This window comes from Neophocaena asiaeorientalis, unplaced genomic scaffold (genome assembly GCF_003031525.2).
Source record: "Neophocaena asiaeorientalis asiaeorientalis breed wild unplaced genomic scaffold, Neophocaena_asiaeorientalis_V1.1 scaffold43, whole genome shotgun sequence".
In the NCBI taxonomy this organism is placed as follows: domain Eukaryota; kingdom Metazoa; phylum Chordata; class Mammalia; order Artiodactyla; family Phocoenidae; genus Neophocaena; species Neophocaena asiaeorientalis.
Window position 1 is genome coordinate 10,242,754 of NW_020173674.1, and position 20,888 is coordinate 10,263,641.

The 20,888-nt window shown below is 55.9% G+C and overlaps 2 protein-coding genes across 7 annotated transcripts in view; both read right to left on the reverse strand.

Moving 5' to 3' along the window:
- Nucleotides 1-9,908, reverse strand: part of TMEM132A (transmembrane protein 132A) — a 12,536-nt gene extending 2,628 nt beyond the window's left edge. Inside the window, exons 1-8 of one of the 3 annotated variants that reach the window (XM_024748924.1) lie at nt 9,479-9,908; nt 6,814-7,028; nt 6,332-6,550; nt 5,242-5,573; nt 3,399-3,548; nt 2,167-2,365; nt 1,939-2,082; nt 674-876 (exon numbers count right to left, since the gene is read on the reverse strand). In XM_024748924.1, the coding sequence (XP_024604692.1) occupies nt 674-876; nt 1,939-2,082; nt 2,167-2,365; nt 3,399-3,548; nt 5,242-5,573; nt 6,332-6,550; nt 6,814-7,028; nt 9,479-9,578 (1,562 nt within the window). In that variant the 5' untranslated portion in view covers nt 9,579-9,908. Of the gene's footprint in view, nt 1-673; nt 877-1,938; nt 2,083-2,166; nt 2,366-3,398; nt 3,549-5,241; nt 5,574-6,331; nt 6,551-6,746; nt 6,794-6,813; nt 7,029-9,478 lie in introns of those variants that run through there. The other 2 variants (XM_024748926.1, XM_024748927.1) reach the window with 2 other exon arrangements.
- An 870-nt stretch (nt 9,909-10,778) lies between these two features.
- TMEM109 (transmembrane protein 109) lies at nt 10,779-19,559 on the reverse strand. 4 transcript variants are annotated; one of them, XM_024749417.1, is made up of 4 exons: nt 19,451-19,559; nt 13,767-14,011; nt 12,802-12,904; nt 10,779-12,345 (listed from the first exon to the last, which is right to left on the reverse strand). In XM_024749417.1, exons 2-4 carry the CDS (start codon nt 14,001-14,003, stop codon nt 11,954-11,956), a joined length of 732 nt encoding a protein of 243 aa, XP_024605185.1. In that variant the 5' UTR covers nt 14,004-14,011; nt 19,451-19,559; the 3' UTR covers nt 10,779-11,953. The 4 variants fall into 4 exon arrangements, with proteins under 4 accessions (XP_024605185.1, XP_024605184.1, XP_024605182.1 ...); XM_024749416.1 differs by lacking the exon at nt 19,451-19,559 and adding an exon at nt 19,262-19,409; XM_024749414.1 differs by lacking the exon at nt 19,451-19,559 and adding an exon at nt 19,067-19,194.
- Between the last annotated feature and the right edge of the window lie 1,329 nt (nt 19,560-20,888).

The window sequence follows — 20,888 nt, forward strand, 5'->3', positions numbered from 1 at the left end:
CCCGGCTCCTAGTGGGCGCGCGTTCCCCAAGCCCCGCCCGCAGCCGCACCTCCGTGGTCAGGTCCTTCCACCCGCAGGCGCCGCGCCCCAGTCCCATTCCTGACTGGTGCCTTTGCCTATGCATCGAGCCGCTCTCGCCCTCCTCTTACTCCTAATTGGAACTCTGGTTATGCGTGACGAGACCCTCTCTTATGGGGAAGACCCACGGTGCTCACTCTCTGGAGGACCTGGGAGCTCAGATTCCAGAGGCCTGAGGCCACCTCGTCCTTGCGCTCTGGTGGGATCCCCTCAATATTTACTAAGTGCCATCTTAGGCTCTGAGGACACAGCAGGGAACAAAACAGACAAAATCCCCTCCTTCAAGGGCTTACATTCTAGGGGAGGAGTGTGGAGGGTAGTCAGACCACAAACAAGATCAATCAGATCACGTGGTATGTTAGAAAGTGATACGTACTATAGAGAAATAAGGCAGGGAAGGAGGAGAGGAGTGGAGGTCGGCAATCGCAAACAGCGGTCAGAAGCTGGGTGATGATGGGCGGGCAGGGGGAGAAGCAACCGCAGGCAATGGGGCAGTTTTTCAGACCCCAGCTCGGGCTTATGGCTGTGTCCCCTGCACCCTCAGTCCCAGAGCGACTTCGCCAAGGCCTGCCAGCTTCCCCAGGGCTCCACCTACCCTTCCGCTGGGCCAGGCACCCTCCAGCCTCGGACCTGCTCGAGGGTGGTGTCGGTGAGTTCGATGTGCAGGGGCAGAAGCGGGGCCCACACGGTCAGCCGCAGCGAGGCCCGCAGCCGGCGCCACCAGAAGTCCACCCGCACCCCCCGAGCACCCCGGCTCTCCTTGCCAGCCACAAACACAGTGTCACAGGCCTCGGACACCTGTGGGAGGGCAGAAGACAGGGTGGGGTGGGCTCAGCCACCCGGGACAGGTATGGACCGGGGGGCATCTCTTGACCCCCATACCGTAAGAAAGGGGTACGGTTGAAATTCATTCTGTATCTTTCTGTAATGCGTGTCCTCAGATTAAGATTTCCCCATGCGGCCAAGATCCATTCCCCTGGCAGGAACGGCCCTTCCCTGCGTTCACCTGGGGCTCAGTTGGGGGAACTGGCTATTTGCACAGGACAAAATCTTTCTCCTGGCAGAGGGTTTGAATCCACAACTCTGGCTCCTCGTTAGTGCTGGCCCGTGGCTTTGGTGCCGGAGCCACCAGGTACGAGTGGGTAGGCAGAGGCTGAGGGCAAGGCAGACCTATCCCTCCGTGAACCCTCAGGTAGGAACCACTGACACAGAGGCAAAGTGCTGGCACAGGTAGCCAAAGACACCTCCACTCAGGCAGCCAGAATTTAGGAAATGCAGGCCCTGGGCTGCCCCTCTTAGGGGAATTCAAAATGGGGAATGTTGCCCTGCCTTTTTTTTTAACCTCATGGGTCATTATGAAAGGCTCCAATAATAATAGTTGTCTTTACTTGTACCATTCGATAATGATTATATTGTATTAGGATTATGACAGCAGCCCCTGCTCTCTGCTGGATACTGTCTCAGGGTGCTTTTAATTCTTACAACATCCCTAAAATAGATTCCCATTTTAAAGCTTGGGAAACGGAGGCTCAGAGAGGTTGAGACGTGTCCACAATCACACAGCTAGCTGATAAACAAAGATGGGTTTCAAATGAAAACTTTCCCACCATAAAGTACATGCTCTTAACTCTCCCACGTCAGTTCATTTGCCAGTGCAGTAAGAACATGAAAGTGCCTAAGTTGGGGGTTTGGGGGTTGCACAGCTCCCACTTGACTCTGGAGAGAGTTGGTGGGACCAAAGCTGTGGTTCCCCTCATGAGGTTACTGGTGTCAAGAAGAAGCTGTTCTCTTCGGGACCTGAGTGGGGAAGGAGGAACGCTGTGTGCGCCACGTGTACACAAACGCATACGTGCCACTCACCTGCAGGACCTGTGTGTTGGCTGACTCGCAGCCGATGTGCTCTGTCACCTCCACCAGAGCTCCGCCACTGTCCACGGTGACAAGGCGCACAGGGACGTGCCGCGGCACTCCAGTCAACGGCGCCGTGTTCACCAGCTCCTCAGCCTGGGGGTGCAGGAGGAGCTCAGCCCCAAGCTCTTCACCTCACTTGGCCTCCAGCCTGGCTGGGAAGAGCTGGGGACCCCTTACCTTGGCCAGTGGGACGAGGGCTCTTATGTCCCGCTCCGACACCAGGATCTCCCACACCATTTTGTCCTTCTCCGCTTCGGGGGCCTGGCCTGGGTACTCCAGCTGCCATGTGACAGGGCGAGTGACTGCCACGCCCCCACTAGTGCCATTCTCCACCAAAAAGTCCACCCACAGGAACTCGGACAGTTCAAGGGGGCTGCTGGCCAGAAGAGAGAGAATCTGAGTGCTTGAGAGCGGCCAGGCACTGTTGTGAGCACTTCCTGTATTCATGAGGTAGGTCCTACGATTATCCCCATTTTACAGATGAGGAAACTGAGGTCTGGAGGCTATGTAACTCGCCCAAGGTCACACAGCAAAAAGTGGTAGGGCTGGGATTAAACCCAAGCATCCTGGCTCCAGAGACCAAGTTCTTATCCACTCAAGATCCATGGAGCCACTTTACCAACCCCTAGAATGCTTGCTGGCTCTCCTGCCTTCCTGGGCCCCCTGCACTCAGGCCTCTGTCTTCCACAGCCATTGGGGTGGCATGAAGCACCAATGTCAATTTCGACCAAGTAGGAAGATTCACTTCCCAGTCCCAGAACTGCCACTTGACACCCTGAATAATAAATTACCTCACGGAACCAGCCTAGACGCTTGCTGGGTGGTACCTTATTTTCACAAACCCTAAGGGATGCATCATTATTCCCATTTCACAAGTGAGGAAACAGAGGCTCTGGTGGGGTAGGGCGGGGGCGTGCTTAACTGGCTTGCCCAAGTTATTTATCCAAAAAGTGTCAGAACTAGGATTCAAACAGGGGCTACAAAGCACATGGCCTTGACCCAGACTCAGGGCATGAATAAGAAGAGTTCATAAATGTTAAGAACTGCAACTGGGCTTTTGGGGGAACATTAACGGCCGGGAGAAAAGGGACCCATTTGCTGGTAGTGGGAGGCAGGGTAGCGGCAGTGAGGGTTGTGACTGGGCGGCCAGGATAGATTGTCATCACCTGGATTAAGACTCACAGACACTCACTGTACCTGGCACGTACCTGGGGATGGGTAAATAGTAGCTGAATGAACGAAAGATATATCTGCGTTGTGCTGCTTTCTAGAAGGAGTCTGCTCTTGTGCCTGCCTACATGGGAATATGGGGGCCGGCAGCCCCCTCCCCTCGGGCCCCCTAGATCTGCCCACTAGCAGTCTAGTACCGTCCCTCCCCGCTCTACCCTTCGTGGGAGGGAAGTACCCACCTGGAGTCTGGCCCCGCGGGCCTGTCCTGGTGGCAGGTGATGAGCGTGGTGTGGTGCTTGGAGCCCTTGAAGCGGTCCAGCTTGGCAGTCCAGAGGGCTGGCTGGGCTGGGCGGGCAGCTGTCACATGCAGCCCCTTCTTTACCTTGATCCTGGGGAAGGGGACACAGGTCCAGTTTGTCAGGGGGGTGCTGAAGTGTGGACTGGATCAGAGCGGGAAGATAAGGGACTCCAGTGTGAATCTCCTCCTCGCCATCCTCTGACCCAGAAGGACCTCATCTCATTGCAGGTCCTGCCACACAGCTCTCCCCCATTCAAAGACCACTTATGACTCCCCCGCCCACAAGGTCAAGTCTTAGCCTGGCATCCGAGGCCCTCCAGGTTCCGGTCCAGTTTCTTCTTTGGCTGTGACATCTCTCCACGCACTCTTAGCTTTAGCTGCACCCAAAGTACACGAGCACGATGCCCTTCACGCCTTTACGCCTTTGCTCAGGCTGTACCTTCAGCCTGGTCTGCCCTTCCTTCCTTCACCTGCTCATTCTTCAAGTGTCCAGCAACACAGATACCATTTCCTTTAGAAAGCTCTCCCTGTGGCAGGATGAATTTCCCCTGCCTCCATCCCCCTAAGCCCAGCCCCTGCAGCACTTTGTACCTTCATCAGAGCATATAATCCAGTCCCTGCCCATCCAGTCCCCTTCCCTACCACTAGGGGTCCCTTAGTGCCAGAGGGGGATGGGGCCTTGCTCTTTTCTGAAGGTCCAGAGTGGAGACACAGGGCTTGGCATATTTCAAGTGTCTAGGGAGATCTAACGATGATACGAGTGAGAGAGGAGGGCGTGAGAGACAGGGAGATGCGACGGGCACCTGTGAGACACAGGGATGGGACACACACAGACCCGATTATGGGGTAGGCAAGTCACGCTCTGCAAAACCTTGGCAGTAGTAAGATCGGGGTGGGGGGGACTTCCCTGGTGGCGCAGTGGTTAAGAATCTGCCTGCCAATGCAGGGACACGGGTTCGAGCCCTGGTCTGGGAAGATCCCGCATGCCACGGAGCAACTAAGCCCGTGTGTCACAACTACTGAGCCTGCACTCTAGAGCCCACGAGCCATAACTACTGAGCCTGCGCACCACAACTACTGAAGCCTGCGCACCTAGAATCTGTGCTCCGCAACAAGAGAAGCCACCTCAACGAGAAGCCCGCGCACCGCAACAAAGAGTAGCCCCCGCTCGCCACAACTAGAGAAAGCCCGCACACAGCAACAAAGACCCAACGCTGCCAAAAATTAATTAATTAAATTAAAAAAAAAAAAGATTGGGGTGGGGGATGGCTGGGGGTGGGGCACTTCCTGAAGAAACGGACACAAAAGGAGGGCCTTCCTATGGGGAGGAGCCAGCTCTGTCCAAAGGCTAAGGACCCATGGTGAGGGTGGTAAGAGGGAAAAGACGCAGATGAATGGGACTAGGGCAAATACCTCTGCGGGGCATCCGAGCATTAACCACTCCCAGGCACTGCACTTTCCAGTTTTTAAGCCCTCTCCAGTTTCCCCTCCCTGGAGCCGCAACTGCCCTGTGGGTAACGTTAGCCCACTGGACAAAGGAGTCTCAGGGAAGCGCCAGGGGAGGGGAGCTTCCTCCTTCTGATTCCAAGTTCAGGGCCGTGCCCAGTCGCCGGGTCCTGCCTGCTGCCAGGGCAATCACAGTGCTTGGCCTGGAGTGGGTATGGCGGACCCATGTTTTGCAGAGGTCAAGGATTCCACTGAAGACCCCAAGAGGAAGAGGTACCTGCGCAGTCTTCCTGCAGAGGTTCCGGCCTCTGACCCGCCCCCAGGGGCCCGGTGCTCACCGCAGGGTCAGGACGCTGGCTGTGAAATTGTGTTGAAGCAGGAGGGTGGCACTGAAGAGCTGGCCGGGCCGCACGGGCATGTCAGGCACCCGCAGAGTCACTGCCTCATCCAGGGGCACCTCTTGGTACTGTGGGGGGTCCACGGGGCGCAGCTCCACGTCGCCCACTGGGAGGGCCTGCTCTCCAGGGTCCTCCTCCCTGCCGGGGCCACAGCCCCCAGGGCCCTCGGCTGCCGGCTCCAGTGTGTAGGCCAGCTCGGCCCGCGTGGCCGAACCCTGGGAGAACCAGTGGGAGGGGAACTCCAGCTCCACCACACAGGCGCCCAGGGACGGCTGCAAAGACACAACGGCCATGGTCAGCGTGGTGGGGGAGGGGAGTCCCAGCACCCAGGGCGGGAAACCCAGAGCTGCAGGGGTCCCTGAGAGCAGGGCCAGCGCGGGCCACAGGCGCATGCCACGTGACACAGCCAACTGGCAACGCGACTGAGGCTAGGTCTCAGAACGCGTCCACTGGCCGTTCTTCCACCTTTGGGAGCAGTCTCATTCCACAGGGAACCAACCCCAACGCCTGCCCCTAATCATGCTCCAGGACGGCCCTGACGAGCACTCAGAATCCTCAGGCTTCTCAGAATCCCACAGCCCACAGAACACCTCTCTCCAGTGGAATCCTGTGCTAGACTGCGAAAGAGCAGAAATTCCAATAATAAAAGAAATGCGGACAATAATACAACACTCGCTGAGGGATTGCTCTCGTGCCAGGCACTGGGCCAAAAGCTATTCTTGCACCCATCTCATTTATTCTCCATTCCAACTCAATATGAGGTAAAAATTGTTATCATCCCATTTTACTGATGAGGAAACTGAGCCTCAGAGAGGTTACGTTACTTGCCCAAAGTCACGTACAATGGACTGAACTCCTTAAGGGGGCCTAAATAAGAGGGACCCGCGAAAGCCAGCAGAGCAGGAATGGAGTCTGGTGGTCCATGACCTCCAAACCTCCCAGGAGTGGTGAGCCCTCTCTTCCCTACTCCGGGACCACGCTCTGGTGGACACAGCAGCAGGGCCAGCCCAGGTGCGGCCCTCACACTCACCTGGAAGCGGCAGGCTTGGTGAGCAGTGCCTGCAGGGTGTGTGGCGTGGAGCCGGGCACAAGGCAGGCTGCCAGGCCCCGGGGGCCAATCCTGCCCTTTGAGGTGGAAGAGGACGCGGGCGTGGGGCTCCGCTGGAGTCACAGCCGCTTCCACTGACACGGCCCGCACGTCCCACGGGACTGGTCGTTGGTGTGGCTCAGTGACCCGAGGGGGGACCACCTGGAGGAAAAACGGGGGTGCTCAACAAAGCAAGGGGTGGGGAGAAGCAAAAACTCAGGCTGGCAGGAGAGAGCCTTTATGGGCTTCCTTTTCCCCCCCTCTGGAAAATGGGGAGCTCAGCTAGGGCTGAGCGACACACAGCAGACCTTGGCTCTGAGTCCGGTTAGCCCAGGAGACTCTGGTGGCCCCTCCTTACCTGCTGAGTGGCGAAGGGTGGGTAGGAGGCCCGGATAGCCCAGGAGACTCTGGTGGCCCCTCCTTACCTGCTGAGTGGCGAAGGGTGGGTAGGAGGCCCGGAGAAGTGGCTGGGCCCTGGGCCAGGGCTGCAGGAGCAGAAAGGTCTCAGATCGGGAGCCCAGAGAGGAGTTGGCAGGTGGATAGTGGCCCACCTGCTGCACACGGAAGTGCTCGGGGGCATCCAGGAGCTCCAGGGCCGCCGGCAGGTAGACTGGGTCCAGGGGGTCCTGGTCACAGTCCACTGAAGAGGGAGAAGGGGGAGGGATGGTGACAGCTTTAAGGCAGGCAGGGGCTGAACTCAGCTTTGTCCCGGGGCACAGCAGTGGTGGGCGATGGAGGAAGAAAAGGGTTGTAAATGTCCCATCCTCCCAGGGTGTCGGGGGGAGTCTCCCCATTTCACAGATGAGGTAACTGGGACCAGGATTTGAATCTACACCCAGGACTGACTGCCAGCTTCTGAGTCATTCCTTCTTCTGCCTTCCACAGACCCAGGCCTTCCTCACGCCAGTAGAACCTTCCCAATGTGTCCTCCTCCCCCATTCCTGCCCCTTACCTACCTGCCTCTGACACCAAGGCATTTGTGGGGTACAGACCTCCCCAGACAGGGTCTATGTAGTAAAAGATGGTGATCAGGTGAGCTTTGTATAAGTAGAGACCCTTTCTCAGCCCCTGGGTCCTCGGCCAGACTTGGCTGGGCATCTACTCCCCCTCCCTCTGCATCATCACCACGGCAACCTTGCACTGGTTTCCCGAACTTGCTGCCTTCTACCCCATCCCAACTGGGTATTGGAGTGCAAGTCTACAATGGGGGAGGGGGGCGGGAACCATAAGCCTGGGGAGAGAGTCAAAGTATTCAACCAACAGGCAGAAGGGCAAAGGACCCCTAAGACCATATTTGGTTTGTATCAACTGACTATTAGTTAGCCCTAAAAATAATAGTTAACATTTTTTGACAGAAAGCTATATGTTGGCTACTATTTTAAATACTTTACACATATTAACTCTTTCGGGTTTTGTAATAGCTCTGAGAACTAGGTTCTATTAATATTAATCCCATTTTATGGTTGTAGAAAATGAAGCTGAGAGGTTCAGGGACTTGCCTGGGGTCCCACAGCAGGAACGTGATGGAGCTGGGAGTCAGAGCCCAGGCACCAACCATTACACACCCTGCCTCTCCACCCTCCACCTCTCTCCACCCTGGGCTGCTTTCCCACCGTGCACCCTGTGGGCTTCATTCCCTAGACTGTGGGTCTCTCCTCCCCTGCTGGGCAGCGCCTCCCTCCAGGGTCAAGAGTCATTGTCACCTTCTTAAGGAAGCCCCCCTTGATTGCTTGCCCTCCCACCAGTCCCCTCAGTCTTCTGCACCCCTGAATTAGTTATCTTCCTGTCTGTCAGCTGGGGGCCTTGTCTTACTCATCCCAGCATCCCCCATCCCTGGAGAGGATGTTCTGGGAGTCTGGAGACCTGTGTTTAAGTCCTAACTCTTCCTCGATTAGCCTTGGGTCAGTCATTTAACATCCTGGAGCCTCAGTTTCCTCACCTGTAGAACGAGCGAGCATTTAGTGACACGGTGGACAGGGGAGGGCTTTGTAAACTGCGGTGCGCTGTCCGGAGGAGGGATTACTGCTGCTGCATAATAGATGGGACAAGGCTTTCCTCTTCTCTGTGTGAGGGGTTATTAGGGCTCCTGCTGGGTCCCCTGGGGAGGGGAGCAGGTGGCTGAAAGCAGCCCTAGAGCCAGTTCACTCTCAGCCCCACTGCTGGGCTGGGGGACTTGATGGTTTCAACCTCCTTCCGGGCCCTCCCCAGCAAGGATCATGTGGCCGAGAAGCTCCACTCCCCGCGACCCCCGCCCCCAAGTGTAACAGGTGAGTGACTATGGCTCCCTGGGGGCAGACCCTGGCTTCTGGTCCTTCTCCTACTCCATACTCCACTGCCTGGATAATTACAAGATGCTCTGTGGCCTGACTCCCACGGACTCGCATCACTCAGAGCTCAGCTCTCTGGTGGGGGGAGGGGGCAGAGAATGCCGCGCTCTCTGTGGCATCATCCTCCACCTAGCAGCCTCAGCCCACGACAAGGGCAGTCGGCCTCCCACGCAGGGGCACAGGGGAGGCGCTGCCCCTTCCTCCAGTGATCCCCATACTCAGGAAGGCACCGATGAAGTAATTCCAAGGTCAAAGAGCTCCTTGGGGCAGGGGGAAGGCGGCTGCGTATCTCGCAGGTCCTGGGCAAAGGGGCTGCTTCCCGTTCCTTGGGGGCTGGGTTGATGGTTGCGGGGAGGAGGCCAGGAGCCACGGGGCTACAGCTCTCTGTACCGCAGATTAGGGAGCTGGTGCGTGCGGGACAGGGGGCAGCCAGGTTAGACGTCGCGACTGGAAGGGAAACTCGTGGAAGGTGCGGGGACACGGCGAGGATGGGGGGAAGACGGTGAGAGCCCGGGGACCCCGCTGGCCTTGGGTCAGGAAGAAGTTGCCAGGTTATGCAAGTGAGGAAAGCCAGAGGCGCGAGGCTGGGGGCCAGATCCCAGGGGAAAGACCTCTCCAACCCTCAGGGCACGCTGCGGGGCGACCCGGCTAGGGGTTTAGTCCCAGAACTCGCGGGTTCCCGGCTCCCGAGCATCCCTCGCGCTCGGCCTCTGCTCGGGCCCGGCTGCCCCTCGCCCCGCCCCGCCCCTCCCCTCCCGCTGACCTCTCACGACGTCCAGGACGAGGGCCACCAGCAGGCAGAGACAGGGGCCGCAGGGCCCCCGGGGAGCCGCTGCCACGCGCCCCGCCATCCAGACGTTCATCCTTCCCACTCAAAGGCGGGACTAGGCGGGCGGTTCAGGTGGCCGCGGTCCTCCCGGCATCTCCCGGCCCGACCGGGCCGGCTGGGTCCCCGCCGCCCCCCAATCCGCGGGCCCGCCCGCCCCGCGGCTGCAGTTCCCAGACAATGGAGCGGGAGCTAGAGCTGGAGCAGGAGGGTGGGAGGGAGTGAACGCGGCTCACGGGCTGCCCCTCAGCCCTGCCGGGTCCTAGTGCCCTACGGATGCCGAAGCCCCAAGCGCCCCTGTGCTAGAGGTCGGGCAGAAGGCCACTTCCCCGGGGACTGATTTGCCTCTGCCAAAAGGGACACGACGATATGTTCGGTTCGCTCCCTTTCGGAAGCTCCTGACCAATGAGGAAAAAGCACCTCCTCTGCCTCACCCCCACCCCACAAGCAGCTCTCCTATAAAGGCATCTGACTCTTGAACCAGAACCAGAATTGGGGGGGGGGGGGGGGCGGGACGTAGAGAACCGAGCTCGGGGGTGGAGAGGGGATGAGAGGGGCCAGGAGGGCCAGGTGACAACTGCTCTGACAGAGGAAGAGCCCCAGATGCAGGCAGCCCCATCCCTGGGAGAAACCTGTGGGTCTATGAAGAGGGAGGGCTGCTCTCTTTGCCGAGGGAAGGCCTGCCTCCCAGGTCCGGCCTCTGGGCGCAGCCTTGCCCGCCAGGCAGCGTTGGGAGAGGTCCAGAGCGGGGAACCTGGCTGCACGTTAGCCTTTCCTGGGCGGCTTAAAAAGGAAAAACCACACCCAGGCCCCTCCCCGAAATGCCTGATCCAATCTATGCCCCGGGTTGAGAACCGCGGCGCAGAACTCCTGTCTGGCGGGGAAGCAAGGAGGGCAGGCAAGCGTCTCTCTGGCTGGGGGCCAGCCTTCGCCACTCCTGCACACAAGGCTGCACGGGGTACCCTCCTCCCCCTCCCCCACAAGCACACTATTGCCACAGAGCTGGTCAGTCCTGCAAGTTTGGTAATGGGGGCGCGTGCCCTCCTCATCCCTCACACCCCTGGAGGGAAGCGTGACTGGTACCAGCCTTCTTTCGCACTCCCTTCCTTTCTCCCGGCTTCGCACTACCTGACACCTGCAGGGAGAAGTCGTGAAAACTGAGCAGCTCCACAGAAATGGGTTTAGCTGGAGAGAGGGAACAATCAAAGCAAGCCAGACTTTGAGCAGATACATCTGATCCGGAACTAGATAATAAAATAGCCTGCACTTTATTTGAAACCAACCAAGCGCTGATAAAAATATATTTCACTGCAGCTGTGATTCCATATCCAACGTCAACAGTAAGAACTGGGCATTTCCCGACTCTTCACACCACATGTGGGGCCTGGCAGAGGAGGCCACCCACCTCCACCAAAGCCTCGAAGGAAGCATGAGCGCCCTGGTGGGGAGGGTGCAGCCCCAGAGCACGAGAAGGGAAGGGGCTGTGAGGTGCATCTCTGCTGTCTGCTCTGCGCTCCTCCTAGGCGACTGGTCAGCGAACTGCCTGGTGGCAGCGATGGAGAGAGGGATGGAGAACCGCCCGAGCTGCGCAGACAGGAAGATGAACCCTCCTTCCTCCTTCAGGGTCTCTGAAATCCCCACAGGGGATCTCATGGCCACTGCAGGGTCCTACTTGCAGGCACAAGCCTACGAAGCAGTCATCTTTTGCTCTGGCTGAAGGGAAATCCAGATTCTGAGAGGAACCACTTTCCTCTTGACACAAAGCAGCTACAGGGCAGCTTCCTACATACAGTACGGCAGCAGGCAAGCAGAGGGCCCCACTGGCTCGGATTAAGGCACTTGTAACAGATTCAATGTACATCCCGGCCCACTTCCCTTCCCCTCAGGCCCCAAATGCCCTGCCTCTTCCCCACGCTGGGCAATGAAGGGGAAAGGAGCATGCCCTGAGGGACTGTGGTTTGGTTGGAGTACAGGGCTAGAAGGAGAAAACAAGCAGGAAGGAAGCTGGGGACTTGGCAGGGGAGGAGCTAGAGAAGGACAGGAGAGCAAGAGCGTCGGAGGAAGGCAAGGCAGCCGCTGAGTCACGGGAGGCCCCTGGCAGTGATCAGAGGTGTCTGCCCGAGAGGAGGTGCAGAAGCTGGCGGGAGGCCCCCCACCTTCTCCTGGCTGAGACAGGGGGGAGCAGAGAAAGGGTGAGGAGAACCAACCCCAGACAGAGAACCACAGAGGACAGGGCCCCTGAGGACCAGTGGGGGGGGTGGTCTTTCTCTCTCTCTCCGCTAAGGGGGCTGGTGCAGAGACAGCGTTCGGAGACAGAGCAAGAAAGGGGCAGGGGGCTGGGAGGAGGGCTGTGCGACCCAGAAGCAGCTCGGCTCTTTGGTATGACGAAGGTGGCAGCGTCCGGCGTCCTTCTCACTCCTCCTCCACACTCCGGGGCCCCTTGGCCGCTCGCCTCTGCCGCCAGCGCAGCTCTTCCACCTGGCGCTCCAGCCCCCGCACCTTGGCCTCCAGCTGGGCCCCCGAGGCCCGGGTGCCAGTGAGCCGGCTCAGCAGGGTGTAGAGCGTCAGCAAGGCCAGGAGGAGCAAGGCCCGGGTGGAAGGGTCGGGCACTGACCTCACCAGGGCCACAAAAGCGGCCAGGAAGAGGGCAAGCTTCAGGCCCCACAGGACCCGCCCCAGCAAGGCCAAGACCAAGCCGAGGAGCAGGGACAGCAGCCAATAGGCAACCAGGGCCCCCGCTCCCCACAGCAGGAAGGTCTGGACTTGGCCGGGGCTGAGCTTCAGGCCCTGGGTGAGGTGATCTCCTGGAAGGGGAGAGAGTCACAGAATCAGCCAACCTGGTGCCGTGGAAGGAGAGGTTTGGTCAAGAACCAAAAGCGGGAGGAGCCACACCCCCTCGCCAAGGAAAACTCCTTTCCCACGGGGTCATGGAGCTTAAATCTCAGCTCCAGTCCCAGCTGACTGTGGGTAGACTACTTCCCTTGGTTGAGGGAAGTAGTCAGGAAGGAGGTTGGTTCCCTTGGTTCCCTTCCTGCATCTATGAAATGGGAGTAACTCTCTGGGCTGTGGGTGACAGTTAGATGAGATGTTATGGCTTAGCACGAGGCGGCAGTTAGCAGCCTGCTCTTATGCTCGTCTCTGGGGAGACCTGGGAGACGCTGAGCAGCCGGGGAAAAGTCTAGACCCTGAAAAGATAAATTCCCACAAACAGGAAGGGACAGGCTAAGCTCCAGCTGACCTAACCATTCTCTGCCACTCACCTTCTAGCCCCAAGGCATTCAGCAGCTGTGCGGCAACCCCAGACAGAGTGAAGAAGGCCACAGAGATGGCCGATGAGACTGCCCACATCACCTGAGCCAAGGTCTGTGGGAAGAGCAGAGCATGGGTTGAGTCCGTGATTACTGACGCTCTTCTCTTCTGAGTCTCACCACCGCTGCCCACGAACATCTCCACCTGCCTCTCAGCCTGGCGGAGGGGTCCCTTCCACAGCCACCTTCCAGTGCATGGGGATGGACGGCGGGCCATTTCTCCTTCCTGTCTGAACTGGAACCCAGGACACTTGAGCCCTAATTCAACTGATGTGCTGAAATACTTTGGCGGTAGTAGTGGGTGAACGTGGGCATGTGGGGGTGATCATCCAATCCCTGGAGTAGTCACTCTGTAAAACTGGGGTCCTCCTAGCCTCCCAGGGGATCATGAAGGTGTGTGAAGTAACAGCGGTGGAGGGCTAGGATGTTTCAGTGAAAAAGAAGTCAATCAGCTCTTCTATATTATGCATTTTATAAATGATTGTTTCAGCCGTTTAGGACGACCTATCTAAAGTATGCACCAGGAGGCTTGGGATGCCATTAGGCAGAAGGGACAGCCCTGCCTAAGAGCCCTGAGTCATCCTCACCGCCACCTCTGAAGGTGAAAGAATGAACTCAGGTCTTGATATTTTGCCAATTTAAGCCTCTAGGTCAGATTTAGACCAAAGCCAGACTCTATAGTCACCGGTGACGTAGGTTGATAAAGATGGCTCATTTCCCAACCTTTCTGGCAAGAAAGGGCAGGAATAAGGCAAAGATGCGGGTGGAGCTAAAGGCCCCGGGGTAGGAATGAAACAATGAGAGTGCAAAAGGCCGGGGCTGTCTGGCTTCATTCTGTGGAACCGGGGGCTCTCTCCATGAACAACGGCTCCTCTGTCCTCAATGCGTGTAGCCACAGCAGGGAACACCTTCCTTACCTCAGAAACTAGGTGCGTGGTTTCTGGCCCAATCCAGGCATCCAAGGTTCCCCGCACAGATCGACCTATCTGGCTCAGGAGATCAACTGGGGCCTCCCTCTTCTGCTGGCCTGGTGGCATGAAGTCTCGATGGGACTGGGATGACGCTGAGTGGAGGAGGACGAGGGCCGCTAGGAACATCAGGATGGCTGTGAACACACGCTTGCCCCGTGGTGAGGCGCTGCCTGAGCCTGCCATGGCTGGGTCTGCCAGAGAAGAAGCACGGGGTGAGCGGAGGGCCCGAACCGGCCGAGAAACCCACTGTCCCGAGCATGACGGGCCCCAGCGCCCCCCTCCGCCCCTCCCTGTTAGCCGACAAAGGCAGAACTCAGACGGGCACAACCATCTCATTCACGGGTTCCTCTCTCACGTTCTTTACCACTTGCGTATTAACTAGCCAGCAAGTATCAGTCAATGCCTAAGGTGGATGAGAAGATCTCTCTAAGGCTTATTCCAGTTCTAAAACCCTGAAGGCCTGCCTTTGTGTCTTAGGTGCTTTGGGCATAAGAAAAAAAAATTGTAAGACTATATGGTTTTGGGCTTCCCTGGCGGCGCAGTGGTTAAGAATCCACCTGCCGATGCAGGGGACACAGGTTCGAGCCCTGGTCCGGGAAGATCCCACATGCCGCAGAGCAACTAAGCCCGTGTGCCACGAGTACTGAGCCTGTGCTCTAGAGCCCACGAGCCACAACCACTGAAGCCCGTGCGCCTAGAGCCCGTGCTCTGCAACAAGAGAAGCCACGACAACGAGACGCCCTGGCACCGCAACAGAGTAGCCCCCGCTCGCCGTAACTAGAGAAAGCCCACGCGCAGCAACGAAGACCCAAACGCAGCCAAAATTAAAACAAACAAATAAATATAAATTTATTAAAAAGAAAAAGACTATACAGCTTCGTCCTCAAGGAGGTTATAATCTACTTAAGATAAAAATGATATTTATATTTTAAAAAACCTTAAAAAATAGCACTCGAATAGGATTACCGCTATGTAACGATGTAAAGAAAAGGGCTCAGTTAGGTGCTCAAATAAGAACCCACTGCACATAGGCCATTCGCTCTGCAGGACCATCACGTGAGGTGGGCATTATCCTCCTCGCCGCTAAGGGGACAGAGGAGAAGAAACTGAGACTTAGGAATTAAGCATTTGCCCAAGGACAAAGGCCAGGAGTTAAACCCAAGCTTCTGCTTCCAAAACGCAGAAGTGAAGGCGGCTGCTCATTGGAATCACCTGGAAGCTTCACGAAGTTCTGATACCTCTGCCCCAAGCCCCGAGCTTCTGATGTCACCATCTGGGTGTGGCCTGGGCTTCGACCTGCAAAAGCGCCCCAGGGGATTCCACTGTGCAAAGTTGAGACCCACTGATACAGAGATGACCTCAACTCCCCAGCCCCAACATAGGCAAGAAGTTAAAGCACAACTTTTACGGAAAGATATTATTATCATTAACAGCAATTTAACCACGCGCCACCTATCTCGTTTAATCCTCACAACAACCCATCAGTTAGGTATTGTTCGTATCCCCCATTTTCCTGATGAAGAAACTGAGGGAGGATAAGTAGTAAGCGGGAGAGCCAGGATTTGAATCCAGGTGCATCTGACATCAGACCCGCTCACACACAGCACTGCGTTGTATCCTCTCCAACTTCAGTCTCAGAAGCGACTTGGAAAGTCCTACAATAGATTATTCATGAGCTAAAATAGACTTGACATCTACCAATCCACTCCATGAATTACTGGTGACAATTCACCTAACCACTCCGTGCTCTGATCTCATCTGTAATGTGATACTGTAGGCAAATTAAGACCCAACAAGTATCGACTCACTGAAGTACGCTGGATTCGGCCAAGAAAAACGTTTTCAGTTCCAACTTCTATTTGCCACCACGCTTGAGAAAAGTCAAATGGCACCAGCAAATCCCATTCTCTTCCAGGCTCAGAAATGAACCTGCAGTTCCAGGGTGTTTCTGTGATTCAGACCTGATGAGCAGAGAGGCGAAGCCATGTCGCTGAGGTAGGAGCAGCCAGGTGTTTGAAGTTTTTGTAGTTACCAGGGCACTACGGGAGTCGGCCAGAAATCTGGAGCCATCAGGATGGAGGAGAGCGAAGAGAAGATATTCCCATTCTTGTTTAGTGGGAAGGAGCAGGGTCCAAGAAGGGGTTATAAAAATATCACTCGGGGCACTTTCTGGCCCAGAAACAGCTGCTCTAAGTCCCTCCTGAGGCCTGTAGGTAAAGCAGGGCTGCAAAACATGCAGTTCATAGGGAACGACCTCAGGCTGGGAAGCCTTCTACTCTTTTTGGCACAAATCGAGAACCAGATGGTTCCTGCCTGCCACTGGTCAGAGATGAGGAAAGCATAGGTCAGTTCCTGGTCTATCTGGGTCATGACCACACTGGGGACATAAAGAGCAGGGTTGCTATATTGGGTTGGATTCTATATCCGAGGACCTCCACCAGGAGGGATCAGATGTCGTGTCCTCCTTTCTGGAAGGTCAGGGTGACATGAGCTGCTGCCCCCTTGGCAGACGTCTGCATCCTTTGCCAGCCTCGACTTTCAGGCGGCCATTTGCTCCAGGCGAGGGGAGCTGGGGGACCTTGAAATAAACTCTCCACGGGGAGGCTGGCATTGCAATGCCAGCTGACCTTCCAAAGGGCACCGGAAACCAAATCTAACAGGATTCTGGAGTGTGCCCTTTGCAGATAAGAGAGCAGATTACTGGCTCGTCCCTTTCATCCAATTGTTTTCTTTAACAGGATTCTTTCTCATTTCTTTTTTTTTTTAACATTTTTATTGGAGTATAATTGCTTTACAATGGTATGTTAGTTTCTGCTTTACAACATCCTTCTCATTCTTCAGCCCTCCTCCCACGAGGCCACCCACCAGAAGATGACCCACCTGCTGGGTTCATACGTCATGGCTCTACAGCGAGACGTATGAGGTGGTGGAGTCTAACCCACCACCATTACGCCTCCTCACTTCAGCCCGATCAAATACTTCTTTTTTTTTTTTTTTTTTGATACGCGGGCCTCTCACTGTTGTGGCTCTCTCGTTGCGGAGCACAGGCTCCGGACGCGCAGGCTCAGCAGCCATGGCTCACGGGCCCAGCCGCTCCGCGGCATGTGGGATCTTCCCGGACCGGGGCACGAACCCGTGTCCCCTACATCGGCAGGCGGACTCTCAACCACTGCGCCACCAGGGAAGCCCTGATCAAATACTTTTAACAAAGAGAAGCCATGGTAGTCAGGAGCCGAAGCAGTCTTGAGCTCTGAGAGGAAGGATGTCTTAAACGTCTTCACACCCTGCAATGCCTGACCTCAGAAAAATAACAGGCACTCAACAACCACAACAAACTGTGTGTGTGTGGTGTGTACAGTGTGTGGTGTGTATAGTGTGTGTGTTGCTTTATAATTTACAAAGTGCTTGTTCTTTCACCATCTCATTTAACTCTTATAAGAATCGTATAAGATACTGCTACTCTCCACGTTTTACTCAGAAAACAGTGGCTTGGAGAGATCAAGTGACTTGTTAAAGTACACGCATCGGGACTGGGACTTGACTCCAGAACCCAGGATCTAAACCTTGCCCTTTCGCTCCTTCCACACCTCCACTCTGCCTCAGTAAGACATGGTCCCTGCCCTCAAGGTGCTTAAAGTCCTGCCCCCAAATCAACAATCACCAAGTTAGAGAACTAACTATCCAGACTCCCACGAGGAGGCCACCCACCAGAAGATGACCCACCTGCTGGGCTCACACGTCATGGCTCTACAGCGAGACGTATGAGGACAGCAAAAAATTGGGACTAGACCGGCCACTTTTGCAACGGGACTCAGGAAGGGACGGGCTGAGCCGGGGAAACTGAACTGTGGTAGTGAGGAGCCACATGTTTAGCTGTGGTTTGCTAAGAGGGTGGGGTGGGGGGCGGTCCCCACACCCCCTGCCAAGGCTCCTTCCTCCCGGTAGCTTCCTCTTGCGCTATGAATCACAACGTGGCAGGAGGAGCAGCTGACTTAGTACCCTCTGCCGGCTCTGATTTCCCCATCATTGAGGGACTTGCCCCTTTGGAGCAGCGGTTCTCGACTCTGGTTGCCCATCAGAAGGGCCTGAGCCGGTTTAAGGTAGAGGGTCTGCCCCACCCCACCCCAGGGCTTCCTTACTCCGACCCTCCCCAGAGAGGGGCTCAGGCTTTTGTTTTTAGAGCTCCCCGGGGATTTCTGATGCATAACGGGACAGCTGCCACAAATGGTCAGCAGCACAGGGAAAAGTCTACTTTGGGCAAAGCCCCCAGAGTGCAGCATTGGGCAGAGGACTCTAGACTTCCTTCTGTCCCAAGCTCAATTCTGCCACACACTAAAAGCCACTACCTTCTGTCTTATCACTTAACCTGTCTGAGTTTCAGTCTCCTCAAATGTAAAATGGGGTTAAGCAAGGTTAAGAGTTACTGTAAGGAGTTAACATGTTTCTGCAAGAACTTTGTAAACTGTAAACATCTATAGGAACGTTGCAGTACACAAATTGCCAATATACCACTCACTGCATTGTAGCATCATTTACCAGTTTCTATGCCTGGTTCCCCCATTAGACTTCGAGCACCTCCTCGTCAGACTTAGCTTTTCTTGGAATCTCCAGCGCCTAGCACAGAACAATGACTAATAAATGCTTGTTAAATGAGTATTAGAAGCCCGCCAAGAAGCGGTGAGGGTGGCAATGGAGAGCCATGGAGAGGTGCGGAGAGGAGGCTATTTTAAAGTTGATCCAAATATGCAGCGGCCACCCGAAAAGCACACGTGCGTGGAAAGGAAGCTGCTAGACCGGGTGAAGCTGCCCCTGAGAAGAATGAAGTCAGCGTCCCAGCAGGTGGGGGCAGCCCCCCGCTAAACCCCTGACAGCTGCTGCTGCCCAGCAACTGTTTGGGGGCCGGGCGACGGGCAAAGGGGCAGCCTCCCAGGTGCACGACGCCTTCCCCAGAACCCAGCCTCCCCGAGACAGGGTGTCAGTGGCGTGCATGTGCTATTTCGAACCGCGTGTCCGCTGCCAAGCTTGCTGGGTGGCGTCACCGGCAAGGGATGCGGCGCGGCCCAGGGATTCGGGGTACCCCAAAGGGGTCGGAGCGGGGCCGCGGGAGGCTGGGCCGTGGGCGGGAGTCGGAGGCGAGGGGCTCAGCGTTGGCCTCGTCCCCCGGCCTGACAACCACCCGGCCTTGACCGGACCTCGGGGCAGCGCTGGGAACTCTTCTCCCCGGAAACGCGCGCCTCCCCTGTTACCTACTAACGACGCCCCCTGTTGCATAGCAACGAGGATCCGAGTCCCCAGTTAATCTCCCCGCCGCGCGCCGTCGGAGCCCTCTCTACTGGTGCTCGCCAGGCCTCGCGGCTCCGCCCTGGTCCCGCCTGTAGCGGCCGCCGCCGCAACCCAGTCCCGGGTACAGCCCCGGAGCCCCGGTCTCGGGTCGCACTCACCGGGCTCCGGCCACAGCTGTTCTTCACGTGCAACTTCACTAAAACGCGCCACTAAAGCCGCGCCTCAATACTGGGGCGTTGGTTTATCGTCTGCGCACGCGCGAGGCGGGATGCGCCCACGGACCGGCAGGCCTCCCTCACAGCCCAAACCTGGTGCCGGTCAGCGCATGCGCCCTACCCTCTGATTACCTTTTTTTCCCAAGCATTCCCACGGAGAGAAGAATGGGGTCGGAAGTTCGAGCTGGGAACGGAAGTCTCTGGCAGGAAAGGGGAAAGAGGTGACTATATCTGGGCTATAGCGTGGGTAAACTGGATCTTTGGATTTGGAGTGGAAGCTTATCCGCCTCTAAAAAGCCCCTTGGCATTTCGGGGAATGTAGTTCTCCAGCTACGTGGTGCCTCCTGGGGCATTGTGGGAAATGTAGTTCTAAAGGCGCCTCAGAGCACCTGGTCTTTTGAGAAACTTTTCGCGCTAAAAAAGCACAAAGGGAAAGGGTGTTAGAGGAGCAGTAAGAGATGCACAACCGGGAAAATGCATCCTTTCGTTCTGAGAGCATTTCCACACCCAAAGTCTGCAGATGGCTCCTAAATGTTCTCCGAATTTTAGAAAGGGAAGGGAACCTACTCCCAGACCCATTTCTCTCTCTCTCTATATATAAAGGCTGCATTATGAGGGGGAACGCCAGGGGATTTGGAATGAAGTGATCTTTGGTCGGCTTTGTGATTCTAGCAGGTCACTTCATCTCTCTGGATCTCCTTGTTTCAACTTTGCTATTGTTAGAAAACTATAGGCTCGAAATGGAGTCACATTGCTAGGACAAGCCCCCAAACCGGGGATTAATACCTGACCTAGCTGAACTTTCAACCTCCCCCAGAAATGTAGTCTTAACTAGTCGGTCAGGAATTTTTTGGTCAGCACCAATGAGGCAATCTGTCACATGGGCTCTCTCTTGCCCCCAAAGGAAGATGAGATAATCTGCTATATAGACGCCTTTCATTCCCCATCTCCTTTTCACTGTTTATGACTTCCATGTCCTGCCTTTAAATACCCTTCCCTTACTGTAGCCCTTTGGAGAGGTGGAATGCTGCCTGATTCATGAACCTTTTATAGCTAATTAGATCTTTGAAATTTACTGGGTTGAATTTTGTTTTTTAACTGTATAAAGTACTAGAAGGTCCTAAAAATACCTCTTCAATGCACAGTAGGTGTGGCGATTCAATGAAGTAAGGGGGGTGAACATGTTTTTAAAAACATCCAAGTAGCTGTCCAAATGCTTCTATCACATTGGTTGCCATAGGTAGGCTCCCCTTTGATGTTAAAACAGTTCCTGAAACTCAACACTCTAAAATAGAGCGTTTTTCCCCCTCCCTCCCTGAATCAGCTGTCTAATTCAGCCTTCGATAGCTCTGAGGAACTGACCCCAAGAGGTAGTGGGAGAGGCCAGTATATCTGTGACTTTGGCTAAATGGTATGTGCAGTCCAGCATATGTCTCAGCAGAAGGTTACTGCTAGCCATGAGGAACAGGTATCTCAGTTCAAGATTTTAGGGCTTTTCTAAGTATGGGAAGATGCAAGAGTTTGGGTTCATAAAAAATTTTCCTGTCATATTTAACTACCTAAGGGCCTG

Bases quoted from the DNA above. Each gene is read 5' to 3' on its own strand.
- TMEM109 (XM_024749414.1), bottom strand. From the start codon at position 19,091: ATGCAACAGGGGGCGTCGTTAGTAG. The intron at 12,905-13,766 runs GTAAGGAAGGTG...CTCTTCCCACAG, and splicing joins CCACGCACCTAGTTTCTGAG to ACCTTGGCTCAGGTGATGTG. The intron at 12,346-12,801 runs GTGAGTGGCAGA...CTCCCCTTCCAG, and splicing joins GAATGCCTTGGGGCTAGAAG to GAGATCACCTCACCCAGGGC.